The following is a 21,457-nucleotide window of genomic DNA, read 5'->3' as shown; positions in this document are numbered from 1 at the left end:
CAGAGTGTATTAATAAACGAGCCTCTGCACTAAAAGTTGTATGCTGTATGTGTATGTATTTGGATTTGCTCTAAAAATCAAAAGGTTGGACTGTGTAGTTACATCACAGTGTTCTGGCTAATATAGTTGCATTCCTATGAAAATATTCTCTCTAAATTTGATTTGTGAATCATCCACACCGCCTTCAATTAAGAAGCAGGCTTAAAGGGCATTTTAATCTTTAATTTTAGAACACAATAACTTTCTGAAATAGATTTGGAAGAGCTAAAGAACCTCAGACAAATGAAGTTATGCAGTATATTATTTAAAACTACAACATTAGATCTCAAAATATGTTGCAATTATGGAAAAAGAATTAATTTAATTTCATATTAAGATTTCAACAGCAACCTCTATTTGTTCGTAACTTCACTCTTCCCAAAACATGAATTGCAAACAGAAAATACTCAAACGCATCTGAAAATTCAAAGTGTTGAAAAGTGTGGCATCTTGCTGCTACCATCACCTTTCCACCCAAGCCTTTTGCATCCTTGAATTCTAAGTGCCTCAAAGACCCTCATTTTCCAACTAGAAGTCAAGCTTTAGATCTCAGTCTTTATCAGTCTCTGCCATCTGTAGGCAAAACTAGATCCACAGCTTGGACTAATTTTTACACGTAATGTTAAAACACAATCAAAAGGTGATGTAGAGAAGCCCTCAAATGTCTTAAAAAAGCAACTGCTGAGTGACCTTTGACTCCAGTCTCAAGCTATTAACTGGCTGGAAAATGAAAAGCTGCTGAGGATATCCAAGTACCTTAAATGAGTGGAAATCAATTTCAGAAAAATAGGAAGTAAATAATGAGAATAACACGTGCCACAAAACACAGAGGAATCAAGATATAGGAAACTGTTCAAAAACACTTATACCCTCTGTAATAGTTTTAAGTGAAAGCCATATATAATGAAATTCGTGAGACATATTCTGCACTAGACCTTAAGCAGAAAAAAATTCAGGTTAACATTTTAGCAGAAGTTCACAATTCCATGTGAGTTTTGCTCCCTCCCTTATTCCATAAATACTTTCAGATGAAAGCATGTATTAAAATTGCAAATCAGTATCATAATCAACAGCATAGATGAAGTACTGTAAGTTGTTGGAACTATCCCCTAATTATTATTGCAATTTCAGTGCAGGCAAGAGTTGAAGAACTACAAATAGATAGCAGTATTAAAAAATGGCATAAGGCAACAAATACATATCCTGGTTAAGGGATTAGTGTGAAAGATCACTTCCATTGAATCTACAGTAAAAAAGACATTGTTTGTTTTTCTTCCCCTGATAGAATCCTCCAGGACAGAATTAAGATTGTTCAGGTTTAAACTAATTTTGTTACTTATACCATTCAAGACTAAACCCATACAAGAAACAAAACAATTTGCAACACGTTTTTGATCAAGTAACTTAGACGATCAACTTTAGATTTTATCAAATACAGCCTACATCCACAAATAGTGCCAAAAGTTTTGGGAAAATGTACTGGATATTCCTGTTTTACAGAAACACTTAAACTCCCGCACTTAGAACTTTTAGAATAAAACAGATGATATAATGCACTTTTAACTATCATGACCTAAATATAAACTGAGCAAAAGGCATTAACTGTATCCTTGGTGATACACAGCAAATAAAAAAAGGAAGGATATTAAGTTTCAAATAACAGCTCAGGAGCAAGTCAGGTGGCAGATGTAACACAACTACTCTATTAAACCACCACCACCTAATGAATTTAGCATGGAAGGGAACCTACTTTCCCCTGTAACTATCAATACAGTACTGTTGTATTGTAAACCCTGAAGGATTAAGTAAACAAAGCAGTGTATTCTGCTATTTGCTCTTTGATAAAAGAAAGTTCTGAGACACAATCTGTAGAACAGCATGTGTGTAAAGATGAAGTTTTTGTATAATGTCCCAGATTTTTTTTTAGTTGTTTTTCTCTCTAACAGTGCTTACCTTTCAAGGTGGCCTTTTTCAACACCTTCATTGCATAAAGCTGTCTAGCATCTGATCCTGAGATTTTTTTGACAAGAAAGACCTGTATTGAAAATTAAAAAGAATTCTTAAAAGAAAATAAAGGCAAGTCAGATCAATATACTTTGCTGTGAAGTTCAAGTAGTCAGGATTATTTCAATGAAACTCAACTCGACAATTTTAGATTCTGCAAAGCCAAACAAAAATTTCCTTGCAATTTTTCCTACTATTCCTTCATTTCATAATATAAAAGGCTCTTTAAAGTCAGTCTGCCAAATTAATTTTGGTTTAACTTAATTGATTTCAGTGCGTAAAAGAGAGGATGAATTAAGATTCTCTCAGAAGTTGAAAGAAATTTGAAACACAATTCAGCCGTTAAATATTAATATCAAAATAGTTTTGTCTTATTAAAATTCATAAGATAGCATAGCAAATGTGCTACTAAAACAATTGTCAGATATGAAGATAAATGTGTGTACAAAAGTTGATCCAGAAAACTGTGTGAATCAATGCGTAACAAAATAATTAAAAAAAGCCCCAAACATATAAAATTCTAAGAACCAACCTCTTGCATCGCAAAAACATTTTTTATGACATATTTAGGATGAGTTTTGCATGTACCAATAAAGAGCAACCAGCCCCAACTTAAGTGTGACTCATTTCCTTCTTCAGTGCAATGGGATTTCTTGAGTGGGATTGTTTTTAATATCCTTAATAGAAAATTAATTCTAGCAGAGCCGGTTTTTAGATTTAGAAGTGAAGAATAAATAACCAGAAAACCTGTGGCAAGTTTATTTTTTTATGTAAAAGCATAGAGACATGTCATGGTATATGAAAATGTTAAATTATATGAAATTAGGTTTATGTCTGGTTTTGTATCTAATTCTCACTTATGTTAATATCCCTTTGCATTATGAAGAGATTACCAAAACATCATCAAGAGACCTTGAAAAGCATGCAGAATTAGTCTTTTTAGACTGAATGGAAAGCAGTGACATCTTCACAAACTGTTAGAAAAAAGGGATTATGTGTTTTATAATATTATTCCTTTTTGCATAAAGGTTAAAACAATCGAGGACAAAACTGGCATCTTTTGCAATACTTTGAGTCAGCTAAACAGCTAATTATTTTTCCCTTTTGCACCCCCCCCATAGCATCGAATTTAGTAATATCAACAAAATAAAAGCGATTGCTGAAATTATGTATTAGCTTGCATTTCCTTTCCCCTGAATGATTTACTTTTCCTGACCTGAAGATTTCCAAGTAAAAACTTGGTTATGATTCTGGATGAAATCAAACAACATAAGAAACTACCTTTGGAATCAGGTTTCTCAGTGAATTCTTACCAGTTCGAGTGCAAAATCTTACAGTTTCTAGACTTACATATTTCCAAGCTGAACTTGAACTGCTACTGCAATAACATGACTAACAGCAAGTTTCTACTACCAGATGAGAATTGGAATGATTATTCTCATTTTCTCCTATATCCAAAATGGATCTGGCATTATATGTTAGAGCATACACATCATATTCAGAATTACATTTAAGGCTGAAAATGGATATAAAGGCTCTGTTGTCTTACACTGCATATTGCATTCTATCTCAGTGAACCATCTTGCCACATGTTCACTTCAGAGTTGGATTTCGACAAGTAAAAATATGACGTACAGTGTGGACATGTGGACAGTACTCACTACAGGCTAGAAACACCAAGTCTTTAACTGATCCTCAAATAAATATCGAAGTACACTGTGCCTTAACCAAATTACACAGATAATGCCTTCCATGAACATGACTAGGGCATATCATGTTTAATTCATTAGCCATTATTGCCTAAAATATGTTCTTTATAATTCCAAACTGACACAAAAATAAATTTTGCCTATAGCTTCTGTACTGGTGATGACCTACCATTAACAAGCTAACAAATAGGAATACTTATTAAAAAAACCTTTTAACCCTCACCTCCCTCTCAAACATAAGAGTAGTTATAGAAAAATAACATTTCATTTTAACAGTGCATACCCAATTATTTCATATCAAGCTAATTTTTCTATGGAACTTCAAGATCTACATATTACACAAACTAGAAAAAAAAATTTACTGCTTTATAAAAAGATCTGACACAAGTACAGTGGTTAGTTAGCACTAATTTAGAAAGCAGCTTTCACTTCCAAAACTGCCTTAACGCAAAATTGCGGCTGTTCTACATATTTCACTCCTAACATTATTCAATGCTGTATTCCTGAAAATTGGCTCCACAAAAGTCCAGTTACCAACCTTTCCGAAGGATCCTTGTCCTAGTACTTTCAGAAGTTCAAACTGTGAAGGGTCTGCTTTCTCATGTCCTTCTTTTACATGGTGAGTTATTGCAATTTCTTTGATATTTCCTTCTTCCTGACAGAGGAAAAGAATGGAATGAATGATACTAGTAGTGTATCTTCCTAAAACATTTATAAATTCCCAGTATGTGGAAAAAAACAGTAACCTTGTATCCAACCAACTACATGCTCCCAAATGTAGATACAAAACACTGAGCAATGCTATAATTTTGCATAATTAACACACACACAAAATAACTGTATCTGTCACAAAAGCAATATTAGCTCAGTAACAATGTGGATTAAACTTTTAGGGATGTATTAGAATCCAGACGTAACAGAGTGGACAATACCAGTTGGCAATGCCAAAGCTTTTGTGCTTAGGCCCATATTGTTTGGTTTATAATCTCCATTCCAGATACACAACCCGTTAATGGAAACCAATCTTCTTAAGAATTTAGTCCTCTTAAATCACACATAAAATGCACAAAATGGACCTAGGCTGGAAAAGCCCTCCTTTTTTACACTTGAATGAGCAACACTATGCTGCAGTGATGCCAATGCTCACTTTTATACGACAGTGTGAGACTCAAGACATTTCCATGCAATGCAGCACACCCTCTACCCCCACTTCAGCAGCAATAAACTCTTCACCTGCCACTGTGAAAATTCTTGTGATAAAAAGAATCACATTTGCTTTCTTACGGAAGAGACACTATTCTATAAAAGCTTCTGGTCTTCAGCATTTCCCCTTCTGCAAGAAACTGGTCACCAGAAAGCTTTAATGCACAGTGGATCTTCTAGTCTTTCTGTGATCCACACTAAAGTCAGCATTGTCTGCACAGAACTTAAAAATCCCCTGAAAAGCAATGCTTTCTGCCACACAAGGAAAGAATTTCAGAACTTATCAGCAACTGTTCAGAAGTAAAAACCTGTATTTTTATCAATGCCATATGAAGAACTATCTAGGTATTACATGCAATCCAACCTAAGGAACACTAAGTTAACTTCAATAATGCAAACATACTAACTCAACTTTTTGTGCATTCACTTTCTATTCCTTCTATGGCGATAGCAGATAAAATAAATCTGAGAACACTTTTCCTCTATTTAATGATGAAGTCTCAGATCTGTTTCACAGAATTGACTAGTTGAGGTTGAAAAGGATCTCTGGAAGTCATCTGGCCTAACCTCACCACTCAAGCATGGCCACCTAGACCAGGACCTTGTCCAAGCAGCTTCTGAGTATCTCTAAGGATGGCAACTCCACAACCTCCCTGGGCAACCTGTGCTAGGGCTCAGTCACCTTCACAGTGAAAAAATGTTTCCTGATGTTCAGGGGGAACCTCCTACCTTTCAGTTTGTGCCCACTGTCTCTGGTCCCATCACTAGGCATTGCTGAAAAGAACCTGGCTCTGTCCTCTTTGTACCCTCTCTTCAGGCTGGTCAATTATGATTTTACCTTTGTGAATCCACACTGACTAATCCCAGTTAACTTTTAGTCCTTTTGTACATGGAAATGGTTTCCAAGAACAGTTGTTCTATCACCATCCCAGGGATGAAGGTATGCCTGACCATCCCGTAGCTCCCTGTCTCCTCCTCGTCTTTTTTAAAGATAGGAATGATATTTGCCTTCCTTCAGTCCTCAGGCACCTCTCCCGGCCACTGTGATCATTGGAATATAATCAAGAGTGGCCTCGCAGTGACATTTGCCAGGTCCCTCGGCACTCATGTGTGCATCCTATTGGGACCAATGGACTCTGATGAGAAAATGTACATGAGTCAGCTTCAGTGTGCGCTCGCAGCCCAGAAAGCCAACAGTATTATGGGCTGCATCAAAAGGAGGATGACCAGCAGGTCGAAGGAGGTGATCCTGCCCCTCTACTCTGCTCTTGTCAGACCTCACCTGGAGTATTGTGTGCAGTTCTGGTGTCCTCAACATCAAAAGGACATGGAACTGTTGGAACAAGTCCAGAGGAGGGCCAAAAGGATGATCAGGGGACTGGAGCACCTCCCATATGAAGACAGGCTGAGAAAGTTGGGGCTGTTCAGCCTGGAGAAGAGAAGGCTGCGTGGGGACCTCATAGCAGCCTTCCAGCATCTGAAGGGGGCCTACAAGGATGCTGGAGAAGGACTCTTCACTAGGGATTGTAGTGACAGGACAAGGGGTAACGGGTTAAAACTTAAACAGGGAAAGTTTAGATTGGATATAAGGAAGAAGTTCTTTACTGTGTGGGTGGTGAGGCACTGGAATGGGTTGCCCAGGGAAGCTGTGAATGCTCCATCCCTGGCAGTGTTCAAGGCCAGGTTGGACAGAGCCTTGGGTGGCGTGGTTTAGTGTGAGGTGTCCCTGCCCATGGCAGGCGGGGTTGGAACTAGATGATCTTAAGGTCCTTTCCAACCCTAAGTATTCTGTGTTTCTATGACTTCTGTATAGCAAGTTTGCATAAGTATTTTCTAACCTGACCATTTTCCATCAAGAGTATGTCTTCCTTTCTCCAGACTTTCCCTTTATCTATATGTGCCAAAATGTGCACTGACTGGTTCTGGTAATGAGGCAGCAGAGGCAGCATTCTAAAGCTGTTCTTCTGAAGCACTAATTTATATATTTTTCAAGTATTCAGCAAAATCTATGTGCATGAATTATTGCCGAAAATGCCCTTTTGTATCATTGATCATTTCAGTACCACGTATACATGCACAGCAACTGTGCGTACGCATCAGCATGCTCAAACACATACTTCTCTTAGATCAACATTTCTCTTTCAAAATATTCTTTTTTCAGTAGATTCCACCGAAGTTGGAAACAAACTGCATGTTACAAATCCTGAGCATGTATGTGTGCCAGAGTCTGTATATATACAAAAAAATCAGATGTACACTTTGAAAGAATGAACGCATCATCCCAGCAACTTTAAAAATTGGAAGGTGAAAAAACGTATTTTAAAGACATTGTAAAGAACGTAAACATTGTAAAGAACTTGCATTTGTCTTGGGTGTTCTAAATCTAAGACAACCAGTAAGGATAGATGCTAGTTTCCATTGTAATACAGACAAAATTCTGCATGTGTGTTCAGGTATGCATGCTGTGTACTACTCCTAATAAACTTAAATTCCTTTCTCCTTTCAGGTGAAAATGCTACCATCATTAACTCAAGGCTGAATCCTTACAGAATTTGAAAGAAATACTGATTCCTTCTATTTGTCAAGGGAACTATTTGCTGGTGGACATTGGTATTTTCATCTTTTACATTAGTACATGATCAGCTGCATTACATACTACTTAAACCACTCACTGCAATTTTAAAGAATCCCAGTGGAGGAATAGCACAGTAGAACAGATTGCCAAGTATTTTTATTTCAAATACTTTGATCCATTTCTGCTGAACTGTTTCATCTATTAGCTCTCTAGATATCCTGGCAAAGCGAAAAACGTGTGAAACAGAACTTCCTCAAACCTTTCTGTTATCTACTCAGACTCAGGGATACAGAGTGATCAAGCGGACACATTACTTTAAAAGCATCACAGAATGCAACAAGAAATGAAGAAGATAGATATTAACTTGTTCTCTCTACACAAACAAAAATTATTTTTGAGGGCAATGCAATTATTATGCAACCAACTTTCCAGTGGTTATTTTGGGCACCCTCTAAAAAAAACCCCAAACAACAAAACAAACCTCAAACCAAACCACCACTTCGCATTCTTGATACTAACAGAATATTCCCAGTCTTCACAGTTTCTCAGGGTTCAGATACACTTCAGTCTTTATAAGGCAGACCTTATACAACTCTTTTAAACAAAATGTAACTCAGTTAACTTTAGTAGCTTGTCCATTACATACATCTAGGAGCAAGATTTATGATAATTACCCACAAATTTGCAGTTTCCTTTTTTGACATAATTGCAGAACATTTGTTATTTTAACCTAAACTATTTCACAAATGCAGTTAAAAATATAAAAGCTAAACCTTTTATAGAAATGAAAATTATACACAGAAGTAATCAACCCTCACTGCACCCACTATCTACCTGAATAAAAATAAAAGCCTTTCACACTGTAGAAAGCAATCTCTTTCTCAGCCAATTGTACTAATTACATTACCTGATAGATGTTGTCTTACAGCAAACTGGAAGAGAAGCCAGATGTTCAATTTGGTACTGAATTTGTCTTAAGCTCTACCTCTAATCATTCCCTGATATTTGGAAAAACACCAACATTACCCCATGTGATGAATTCAAATTAAATGAGATTACATATAGGGCGCTAAAAGACTCTGCTCCTCCTCTCCTTTATTCCACTCCTTGACAACTTTCACACCACTACAGACACTCACACCAGCAATTTGGCTGCTGCAGTGGTGTGATCTTCTTTACAGTTATAACAACACCCTACTGCCTGTATTTTATTTGTTATTTATAAGCTAGTAAAGCTCCCTTCTCTCAAGCCTTATATTACAGCAGTGTCTAAATAAAAGTGCCAAGACATAAATTTCTTTTTCTAGCCACACAGCTGCCTTACATCCTTCTTCACACTGCAAAGTAAAACTGTCACAGAAAGCCACATTAAAAAAAAACACCCCCCCCCCAAAACCCCAAACAAATAAAAAAAACCACAAATAAGAAAATAAAAAGAAACTCAACACCTATGTTTGTCAACTTAAAGTGGTTGCTACTGGCTTCTGTTATCATGAAGCTAAATATAGAATACAAGGAAACAAACAGAAGGTAACATTACTCTGAGCTCCTTAACATTTCCTTAACAGTATAATAGCATTAAATCAACACTGGCATAGAAAGGAAGTAAGTGACAAACAAGTATGGGTATGAATTTAGAACACCAGTATTTCAGAATAAAGCTTTTAACAAGGTATACTCACAAGAAATATCTATGCACAGGAATTCATACCTACATAGGAAAGAACACTGAAGGGACGCAGACAAATCAAACCTAGAACAGAAAAACTTGAAGAAGAAAAGGGGGGGTGGGCGGTAGCATGAACACTAAGTGTGAATCATTTTTCTCTTTAAGAATCAGCTGCAAATTAGAATAGAAAACATACTTGTAGGGAGATAAAAAAAAAATAAATTAGGACGCACACCTTCTAGGCAAGCAGTGAAAAACTATTTGAGCATTATTAGGCTATAAAGAATAACAAAAAACCCTGTATTTTTAGGTACTTTATCAATACTAAATGCTCATTTTTTTTCTAGTAATTGAATTTACATGAATTTCTTTCATGCTTACTTTTTAATTCAAGACAAACTCTGCTGTAACATAAAATACTTGTATTTGTTTTTGAGATCTTATTACAGGAACAACAACTAGATAATGTATTAAAAGGAAACTGGACTTCAAACCCTTAAGGAAGTAGAAGCTGAAGAGCCTCACTAGGTAAGCATTTCTCAGTAGTAAGGAAAAAGCCCCAAAAAGCAAGAGAAAAATGTGAATTTATCTATATATAGAATCTAGTCATTTATCCTTCAGATGTCTGAATTTTCAGTAGGAGATCTGAAAATGATTCTATGTGTAAAGAAATGGCCCTTGCAGAGCTCGATGGCATAGCACTTTGCTTGCTTTACAGAAATGTGTTTATCTCAGACAGTATTTTTTTGAGCAGTATGTACTAGGGACAACCGCAAAGCCAGTCTGGGGCTAGTAAACTGATATATCTCTGACATATCTTAGTATATCTCTGATATATCCCAGTATATCTCTACTAGGAGAATTGCCAGAATTTAAATAGCACCTCAAAAAAACATAGAAGTATTCTTACTCTACCAATTTTATATACAGAGGACAGAGAAACAACCAACCAAAGACTAGAATAATGATACTAAAAAATGTTCAACTCTATACTATGACACCGACAAAATAATCCACAAGGAAAAATGTTCGGAATCATCTAAATAGATTGCACAAGATCATGTTTATGTGCTTACTAATATCAGGAAAAGGAAGGCCATCCTGAATAAGGAAAATTAACACATCCAAACACCACAGGGGTCCTGCCACATCGAAAATTCTCAGTTTCAGGTTTTTGAATAAACACATAAGCAAAGTGTGAACATCACAATGACAAGTGCTTGACAAAGAAATTCCAAAACACTGGGATAGAAAGAGGAAATTCAGGAAGAATGTTACCTTACTTTCAAAGATGTGTAGGAATTAGATGTGAACTGACTTAAGCAGAACATCAAAGAGTAAGCTGGTTAAGTCATGTATGGAATGCTTACTCAGGAAAGGTAGCCCTGGAGGACAGATTCCTCCTTTTCTGGGTACTCTAATAATGTGAATATGAGTAAAAATATTTTAAACACTTAACTCCTTATGATAGCATATTTTAGATAACTGCTATTAAAAGAGCAACTAGTTCATCAGTTTCACAATGAGTGACAAAGATCTGAGTATATACTCTTCAATATACTGTATGTGTAAGTTAAATTACAGTATGTATAGATTATACCAAAAGGGAAAAGAGCAGCTATCTAAAAAACAAAGTTTTACAGCAATAGTAATAATAGAATGTATATTTAAATTGTTCCTATACATGAGTGACATTCAACGGGCATAGTCATGAAGTGACACAGAACTGGAAAGGTAAGAAAAAAACACAAGAAAACGTTTATAGCTTAAGATATCCAAAGCATTCAGGTCAAATAGCATGTTGACTCTGAAAGTAAACTAGACCCATCCTGAAAAGAAAGACTGACTGCATCATCTCTGCTGTCAGCCTCACTGAAATTAAACTGAAATCAGACTAAACACAAAGTTAACCAAAACCAAGATATCCAAAGGTAAGATCTCTAACAGAGATACACATGCACAACATGCCAGGAAGGTTTTATTTGATAACAACAGTGTGGGTTTAAAAAAAATAAGAATAAATATTTGTGCTCAACTATGCACAGAATAACAACAAGTGGCAGCTTATTTTCAATAATATGAAAAGCAAATTTGTATGTGCAGTATCTGCTATTAGTCGCTATAGATTAAGGCTTTCTGAAAGAACATTCTATTTATTTTTAACATGCTAAAACACTTCAAAAGGATTGGCATTACACTGTTGATTACACTAATGCCTGCTGTTATGGAAAATGGATGCTCTTATTTGATGACAAAATATGGGTGTAAAATAATACAAATAAAATAAATGGCTCCATCATAATCACATTTCACCAGGAAGCTTTAACAATTTGAGAAACAGATGAGAAAATTCTCTTTCTAAAAAAAAGCCCCAGAAGTTCTTATGTGAAATACATGATAAATAACTGTATCCTATCTTGAAACCTTTGCCTCAGGAAGGGGATATTGAAGATAACACACAACATCCATATTCTGTTAATAAAAGGGACAGAAGTGACTGCAAAACAACTTGCATGGGTCACTTTGCCACAAAATGAAATACTGCCTAAATGTAGGTGAAAATCTCCTGGAAGTGATGAAATTACTGACATAAAAAAGGAACATTATCCTCCACATTCATTTTAAATAAACCCTCTTAATTATACAACACGATTTGTGGACAAGAAAATACCATATAGTATGCTTGCTTTTGGAATTGAGAAACAACTTGTTGCCTCTCAGTGAGGATTTTAAAGAAACCACATTTTTCTATTACAAGGCATAGATGGCTAGGACAGACATGGCTATACATAAATTGAATTCATCAAAACTCATGGAGACAAATGTGGCATTTCCAACAAATTGTTAGGCTGGTCCTGTGCTCCAAAAAGTCCTTCCCGGACAGCAAACACGGTTGACATGCTGACCACAAACTGTAAAAACTGTTTTTACCATGAAGTATCCCTGCCCATGGCAGGGTGGTTAGAATCCCCCTGGATATTAAGGTCCTTTCCAACCCTAACTATTCTATGATTCTATGATTTAAGACTTTGACTTAAGGTAAACATTAGACAAACAAATCAACAAATTTTAATCTCATGGATAATTAAAATCTGTTCTAATATCTTAGCCAGGTTAAGTGGATGAAGAAATTAATTTTATTACTGATATTCCTGGTTCCAACATTACCCAGATTTCACCTTCATCCATTAATTCTGTTCTGCTCTTAACAGAGTTAAGAAGGTACAATCAGAAGCATCTTCTACATATAGTTACTTACAGACACAAGTTATGACTTAATTTGCCCCTTACGGTAAGTAAGTTTGTTCAGGTTTTTTGGTGTAAAGTGACCTTCCAGCTCCTATTCTTGTAAGGTCTTCTCAGAATAGTTTTTTTTTATTTTTAATACTTGATCTTTAATGTTATTTTAGAAGCCCCTGCTAGACAAAGCATTAACGGACTGATAGAGCAATAGCCCCATACTACTATCCACAATCTCCCTGCCTTGACCTGCAGTGACTGCAGTTGCCAAGGCACTAATGATGAGTGTTCAGTCATACTGCTAGTCCTTTCAGAGTTGCTGCCCTGCCCAAGTAAAGTCACTTCCCCATGCTGTCCAAGATCCTTTGTTCCTAATATACAGCTCAGCATTTAACTGTGCGCATATTGGTATTTTTAACACTCCTTGTGGAAGGACAAAATACATAAAAAAATGTTGGTGGAATCCCACTAGAAACTCCTCCAGGAACTGTTTCATTACAATTTTCTGTTTAAAGTAAGATTTTTAAACTGGATTAAAATCTGGTTTATATATTTATTTTGTATAGTGATAATTTAAATATGAGAAACAGCCACAATCACCACTAAGAAAGTTCACAATTCTGGAATTTCAAATTCTATACAGTCAGGAACCAGAAAGAGAGAGAGGGATAAAAAATAAATCTTTCTGCTAGCTTTAATCACAACAACTAAGTCAGATCTATATTGCCAGTACTGGTGAATACCCCCTTACACATTAGCCATTTTTCAAGATAAGATGACAGCCCTAAAATAAATTTTAGTACTGAGTTACTGAAATAAATATACAGATATCCCAACATTATTAAAGTGCAAACATTTTTCTCTAATACAGGTAATAGTAATTTTTATCAGTGTACAGGACAGTTTGTGGAGTACTTCCCTGTAATACTGTTCAACATCAATTAATCAATTTTAATTTTTCTGACAAACTCACTGTGGTATCAGTTTATGCTACTGACCACACAATTTTCAAAAAAGAAAATCCAATTAATAAAGATCTAATTGCAATCTTATCTTCCACATGAAAGCTGAGCAGCAGCAAAAATACTGCTTTTATCAGTTTTCATTTGTTAATATTAGTACATAGCTACCTAGATTTTTCCATTTTCATTACGGAAGTAGCGGCTTTGTTTTCACCCCTCTCAATATCTTTCAGGAACATTTTGCTTCCTCTAGACAAATATTTGTTCTTGAGACACACGTACAAGATAAGGCTGAAACTAGAAAAATGGATTCCCGGGCAAGTTACTTAACACTGCTCCAACCACAGCTGCAGGTTTCCTTTTACTACTTTGTTAGCCTTCATTGTACTGATCAGGGCTCTGCTAGGCACCGCAAAATATTTGCAAGTATTAGGCAAAATATTTTTCAGTCACAGGCAGAATAATGTTGATTCCTGTAATCAAATAGAAACCATTTTTGAAAAACTGACTATGATATTAAACTTTGGTGCTGAAGTTACATAAAGCAGTTATGTCCTGTAAAGACAGTAAACTTATTGGATATCAAGTGATTTTAAAAGGATGACTCAATGTTGGCACAGTTCCCAAGCTCATATACATAATTTCCTTTTCCTCCCCTCCCTTGAGTCAGGAAGTCTCTTAGATACATTTTTACTTTCCCAGCTTGTTATGAGTATAGGATGAATTTTCAGTATTACCTGAAGAAATAAAACCCCTATGAGCTATGCTTTTTAAAGTAAAAAAGAGCTAGCAAAATGAAAACTGATTACTTTTACCGTTTGCATTAGGTCTTATGGAAATCTTTATTAAGGTAAAAATGGGAATTAAAAACATGAAGAGTGCACCAGTGTAGGTATTTTTTAAAGTCTCGGACATTCTGCATGTATTCATACGTTCTATACTCATTATACTCCTACCTTTAAATTCAAAAACTGCCTTTAAAAAAAATAATTCTATGTTCAACAAACATTTCACAACCTCCCACTACTTCAGTAAGCAATGTTAGTGAGCTAAACCACGGAATGAAAAAGCCCCATAACATTCCCCATATCTTTGACTAATATTCAATTTAAGTCATTTAATAGAACTAACGATTACTTAAATGCTCATACACAAACAAGTGTTCTATAAAGCTGATTAAAAATGCTGCTTTTGAAGTAGCAATTATTCTAATACAACGAAAAGCAAGCACTGCCATGCATAAAATTAAGTCAAGCTGACTTAAGGATATTCTGTTTATGTTGTCTGTCTTATACTAGTACCAAAGAAAAACAAGACTACAGCAGAAGCAAGCTGTAATTAACATGGACATTTGAAGTTAGAAATACAGCCTTCCATAATTTATGTCTTTGTAAGTTTTTCCATCTTTTTAAAAGAAGCACTTTCAACTGACATCAAATTACTCGTTGCAGACAGAATCTATTGTTTCACCTGACAGAAAACAAGATTTCTTAAAAGCAAACTATTTTCAAATGTTTAGTTTCAGGGTTTCTTTTTTATTCTTAGACTTAAGTCTCTAAGAGAAAAATAATGCATGGAGGTAACAAGGAAAAATCACTGTATTTATGTATTTGTTCCTTACTTTCTAGACTTTCTACTCTTTCCCATTCCTTTTCTACTACAACAGCTTTAAGATCTAGAATGACGTCTATGTCCACATTTATTCCAGGTAGCCAACTCACATAATGAAAACTGCAGACCTGGTTACCATGACCAAACTCCTCCCATTAGTTTGGTGTTACGGATGAAGCAAGAGAGTAGTTTGAAGAGCAAGTCCTGTCCCAGAGCAACAGCTCAAAGGATGGATGAGGCCCTTTGGATAAACATAGCTGGCCAAACTGGAAGGATAATTCTGAAGATGCTTTCCCTCCTCAGAATAAAAACACAAAGGCCCAGCCATAAGTAGGACTCTATAAAGAACTGTGAGCAGTAGGCTGGTTAGCAGGCAAAGCTGAGGAATTTCTGTTACCATGTAAAACCTCAGTGTTGGTCACCAAAAGCAGATTTGTATCGCAGCTCTCTTTTGATCAACCACAACAGAATTATCTTATGAACTAAACTGCATGCCAGCATTGGAAAAAAATACTCATTGGGTGGAACTTTCATTTCACAGTAACTTCAATGTAAGTTTTATTCCTAGCTTGTAAGCACTAACATTTCAGAGCATTGCAGTTAAAAAAACCCCAACAAACCAAAACAACATGTTTTTTAAAGAATCCATGAACATAATCAGCACTTATCTATGAAAGCTACGATTCCTGTTTGATTGAGATAATAGCCTAAATATACTCTAACTTTTATATGGGTGAAACCCCTCAGTTTGGTCTGTATGTGTAGTATTTTAAAATCAACAGAATGTTAACACAATCAAGCTGCCATAGGTAGATAAAACAATATCTCTTATTTTTTTTTTAATCAGAAAATTCTCACATAATGCTTTCATGCTGCCTGTGGAAAAGAACTCTAATTCAGGACTATGAGTTGATAAATGTTTATTTTACAAGGTTTACATTAAAAAAACCCCTGTATATAATGCACACTACATTCTATTGTTTTACATATATGTCTTGTTTCAGTGTTTCAGTTACTGCAAGCAAATGAAATTTCATTTTCTAACACATATTGCAAAGTTTAAACCAGTGCATAGGACAGTAGGTGTTAAATTACTACCCCTTTTCTTTATAAATTAGACAACTTGCTTAACTTCAGATGTTAAGACAATACAACAGAAGGGGGTTTTGGGGGTTGGGTTTGTCTTTTTTTTGTTTTTTTTTTTTTTTTTAATTCCCCTCACTGAAAACTACTTCAGACTTACAAGAGGGGAAACATTAAAAGTGACTTAAGTTTTAACAATCAAATGCTTTATCACATTGCATGTTTACATGTATTGCTGAACAGTTCACAAACAGCGCTCAGGATAACACATTTCTCCAACAGAGTTTTTTCTCAACTTCAGAAAACCCTTTTATGTTTAAATTTATGCTCAACAACAAGACAAATTATACAAATTAAACGTCTGCTATGACTAAATTATTATTTAAAAGCTGAAATAACAATAACATTAGCAAGCAAGGTGTCACGATTCCTCGCACCATTTTCAGAAGTAAATTTAAAATATTAATAAGCTTGAGTTATTTTAACTGTCACTTCACACAGAAACATATTTTACACTTTAAAGCACTACATGAAAATATAACTATTAAAATAACCACTAAGTATTACTTTTAAAAATTTAAACATTTTTAATGACACTAGACTCAGTGAGAAAACTCAATATACAGCTAAGTTCATATACTTCTGGAGGAAAAAACAAAGTAAGTTTTTACATACAGGTAAGCACTTCCTAACCAGGCTAAATTATCAACAGGTACCCCAAAACCAAGTACAAAACACGAGCACAACACAAGCCTTTTTTTAATAAAATACAAGAGGATTTGTGTTCAAACAGTACTGATCCCAAAGCAGCAAAAGACTACAACTGTCTTGAAATTAGAAGCTTAATTAAAATAAGATTTCCCCTTTCCCCCCTTATTCTTTTAAATAAGAAACTAAGCTCACCCGAACAGAACGAGCACGTAGAGCCAGAAACTTAAACATGATTAAGAAACCATGATGTTTAGATTTTCTGACTGAGCGATCATAAGTCTAACAGGGAAGACCAACCCTGGCATTTTTGCTGTGACCAGCTGTTCCGGCAATTAGAAAATTTCCTGTCAGGCAAGTCAGACACAGTTGGGGGGTGGGGAGAGAGAAGGGAAATAAAAAAAAAAAAAAAAAAAAAAAAGATTGATTCTTCCCCCTGCCTGTGGTAAATTTAAACTGGGCAGCAGGGGTACTCATGTTGCTGATGCTGTACAGATCATCACAGGAAACTTAGAGCAGATTGACTGATAGCAATGTGCTGCTGCAGATAATAAGTTATTCTTGGTTCCCAGAAAAGAACAAAAACCATCAACATCTATTTCAGAAATCATGCTACTATGCAACATCTCACTAGTTAAGCAGAATAGCAACTATTTTAAGTCCTAAACATGATAACTGAGTTTCTATTAATTTTTATTTCACAAAATAACAGATATCACAAATTTTTAGACTTCAATGCAGTATGTGTATGCTTAATGACTATTTTTATTTACTAGTGTTGTTGGAGGACCAACTGACCCCATTCATAGCCCTTTGAAATACTGCACATAGAAAATGCTATACAGATGTTAGAGGATTTAGGCCAAGACAGACTGTAGAAATTATTTGAATTGGATCATCCAGCTCAAATATCTGACTTAGACACCAATATTATATTGCTTGTACAGAGCAAAAAATGTCTTAAAGTAATAAATATACATAAGCTTTCATTCAATGTTTAAAAACGAAAACAAACCAACTTCAAATGTTTGTAAGAATGAGAATTCAGTCTCATTACTTCAAACAGCTAGAGATGAAGTTTATTCGATCTCTCTTTAGATTTAGTACAGAGGGTATTTTTCTTAATATTGACAGTGTCTCTAGCTTTTTTGATATTTACTAAAATCACTGAATTACACAGTGCATGCGCTATTAGAATATGGAGCAAGAAGGTTTCTCTTCAAGGACTAAATAAAGGCAAGTAACTATATTTAGTCTAAGGTATATACAAGTACTCAGTTATAAACAGGTAACAGGTGATTCCATTTAGTGACTGTACCAAAGGGAAAGCATGGCAAAATACAGTACTTCTTCCTGCATGAGAAGCTAAAAGAGATAACCCTCCAAACTACCTCCTTTGATTGGGTTCCAACAGATACCTGGGATACTGTAGGTGTTTTTAATTCTTCTTCAGAAGACAAAGCCAGTAATTTATTTAAGTGACAGAACATGTTGCTTCTATCTCTGCCATATCCTGGCTGCCTACAGTATCAATTTCTAACTTGGCTTTTAAAACCTGGATTATATGTGACTTTAGAACCTGGATTAGATGTCTCCCCAGTGTGAGCGAAGACCCAGGGAACTACAGACGAGTCAGTCTCACCTCTGTGCCTGGCAAGATCTTGGAGCACATTCTCCTGGAAGGCATGCTAAGGCACATGAAAAACAACAAGGTGCTTGGTGACAGCCAGCATGGCTTCACTAAGGGGAAATCCTGCCTGACCAATTTGGTGGCCTTCTATGATGGGGCTATAGAACTGATGGACAGGGGTAGAGCAGTTGATGTTATCTACCTGGACTTGTGCAGAGCGTTCGATGCTGTCCCACACGACATCCTTGTCACTAAATTGGAGAGACATCAATTTGACAGGCGAACCATTCGGTGGGTAAAGAACTGGCTGGATGGCCACACGCAATAAGTTGTGGTCAATGGCTCAATGTGCAGCTGGAGACCGGTAACGAGTGGTGTCCCTCAGGGATCGGTGTTGGGACTGGTCCTATTCAACATCTTTGTCTTTGACATGGACAGTGGGATTGAGTGCACCCTCAGCAAGTCTGCTGATGACACCAAGCTGTGTGGTCCGGTTGATATGCTGGAGGGAAGGGATGCCACCCAGAGGGACCTTGACACGCTTGTGAGGTGGGCTGATGCCAACCTTATGTAGTTTAACCACGACGAGTGCAAGTTCCTACACCTGGGTTGGAGCAATCCCAGGCACAGCTACAGACTGGGCAGAGAAGAGATTCAGAGCAGCCCTGCGGAGAAGGACTTGGGGCTGTTGGTTGATGAGAAAATGAACATGAGCCGGCCTCAGTGTGCGCTCGCAGCCCAGAAAGCCAACCGTATCCTGGGCTGCATCAAAAGGAGGGTGACCAGCAGGTCGAAGGTGGTGATCCTGCCCCTCTACTCTGTTCTCGTGAGACCTCACTTGGAGTATTGTGTGCAGTTCTGGTGTCCTCAACATAAAAAGGATGTGGAACTATTGGAACAAGTCCAGGGAGGGCCACGAGGATGATCAGGGGACTGGAGCACCTCCTGTATGAAGACAGGCTGAGAAAGTTGGGGTTGTTCAGCCTGGAGAAGAGAAGGCTGCGTGGAGACCTCATAGCAGCCTTCCAGCATCTGAAGGAGGCCTATAGGGATGCTGGGGAGGGACTCTTCATTAGAGACTGTAGTGATAGGACAAGGGGTAACAGGTTCAAACTTAAACAGGGGAAGTTTAGATTGGATATAAGGAGGAAATTCTCTACTGTGTGGGTGGTGAGGCACTGGAATTGTTTGCTCAGGAAAGTTGAAAATGCGCCATCCCTGGCGGTGTTCCAAGGCCAGGTTGGACAGAGCCTTGGGTGGCATGGTTTAGTGGGAGGTGTACCTGCCCATGGCAGGCAGGTTGGAACTAGATGATCTTAAGGTCCTTTCCAACCCTAAATATTCTATGATTCTATAAATGCAGAGAAGAAATAAACCTCCAGATACAACCCCCTGAAATATCTCAAGAATTGCGGTTTAACAGCAATATAGTTGTTTACACTTTGAAGACTTAACCCAAATTTAAATAAATAAATGATAGTCCATTCAAGGTCTCTAGCTTACCTTGTCAACAGCATGTGTGAGTGCACAAAAAAAAAGAGTGAGCAGCAATCTCCGAGCCACTAAATTAAACTCTATGGTAGCAAGGACAGCTAAAAGCAGAAACAGAGGCTAAGTGGTAAGACCTACACTAACTACAACGTTGTTTAAAGATGAAAAGATGCTGTGGGTAAATAACCATTTTCTTCCCCTTTTGCTGTAATGTTATATGAGTGTATTCTGCTGCAGATAAGCTCTATCTGCTAAGGGTGAAGAAATAAAGCATTTCAACTGCAACATTCATACAGTTACTGACTACTGCTCTCCAAAACCTTTTATGTGACCTCCTAGCAAAATACAAAGCAGAGTGCTCAGGGGTCAGTGGGGTTACTTCACAACAATAGTTCTCCTATGACTAGCATGGGTCCGCAGCAGGTGGAAGAAATTTCTTGTGTTCTGGGAAAATAGAGGCTGCAAGGTTCCCAAAGAGCACTACCAGCCAATCAGAAACATTAAGATATATGCTACATAATTCATTTTGAGAATCTCTGAGAAAAGAGCTTGCCCTTTTAAATATTCCTTCATATGAGGATGAGACAGGTTAGAGGGCAGCAGTCCCCAACAGGGAAATCTGTGATAAGGACAAATTGCTCCAGCAAATTGCTCCCCTTACCTTGAAGTCTTTGAAAAGGAAGTATTATACATGTTTATCACACATCACAACTGTCTCCATAACAAAAGGAATTTGCTATGCCTGCCAGTGATAGTTCTCAGTCGTAGAACTCCACTTGCACAATGCACTTCCCCTCTAGTACAAAAATACGTATATCAATGCTCTGAAGTTATGAAAATGGAGAGAAAGTGTCATCAGACTTGCTGTGCAGATATTCAAAGAGAATGGGGCTTACAGCCTCCACAGTGAGAACTGAAAGATGCTGGAGGAACTCTCAAGGCAGTACAGGATATGTGGGAATCCATAGGTTTTATTGAATAAACTGTGCACTCCACAGTGGGTTGCACACTTTTACACATACTCGAAAAAAGTTGAAGCATTTCATCTGAGTCCATAATCTTCCAATACCCTCAGGCCAAAAAGTGTAATAATGCAAATTAAGCCTGTTTGCTGCTAGGCGAGCAAGGCTCTATAGTACGGATTGCGTTCAATTATCTGGAAAACACTAAAATGGAGTACACAGAAGGACTGAAAAGCGCTCATTTGATGAAGTTCAACAGCTGAGGAAGAGGGCTACTTTTTGGAGTTTTCAGAAGCTGCATTATATACTTCTCTTCATAATAAATGTTTGTATAGCCAAAGAAGCAATACTGTATTAATGAGGGGGTGTGGCAGCTTCCATCTGTTAGTTTACAGGCTTTTCAGGGCTCCCATCTGTTTTCTCTTCATGTAACAAGAAAGCAGCTTGACTTCAAATGTTGCTTATACTCTCAAATTACTCAATTTTCTGACCAAGATCCAGGAAGAACACTGTACCTAAGACACTAAGTACAAAATAAGCCACTCAAAATCCATTAGAAGACATCAGTAAA

The 21,457-nt window shown here is 36.7% G+C and overlaps 1 protein-coding gene across 4 annotated transcripts in view; it reads right to left on the bottom strand.

The window, feature by feature from the left end:
* The window catches only part of RPS6KA3 (ribosomal protein S6 kinase A3), a 77,436-nt gene that overhangs the window by 36,772 nt on the left and 19,207 nt on the right, over nt 1-21,457 (bottom strand). For all 4 annotated transcript variants that reach the window (XM_065677316.1, XM_065677315.1, XM_065677317.1 and 1 more), the window contains exons 3-4: nt 4,291-4,407; nt 1,993-2,074 (exon numbers count right to left, since the gene is read on the bottom strand). In XM_065677316.1, the coding sequence (XP_065533388.1) occupies nt 1,993-2,074; nt 4,291-4,407 (199 nt within the window). The remainder of the gene's footprint in view (nt 1-1,992; nt 2,075-4,290; nt 4,408-21,457) is intronic.

The sequence above is a fragment of the Lathamus discolor genome, chromosome 4 (assembly GCF_037157495.1).
Source record: "Lathamus discolor isolate bLatDis1 chromosome 4, bLatDis1.hap1, whole genome shotgun sequence".
Lineage (NCBI taxonomy): Eukaryota > Metazoa > Chordata > Aves > Psittaciformes > Psittacidae > Lathamus > Lathamus discolor.
Note: the sequence above shows the minus strand (reverse complement) of the source record. Positions and strands in the feature narration are given on the sequence as shown.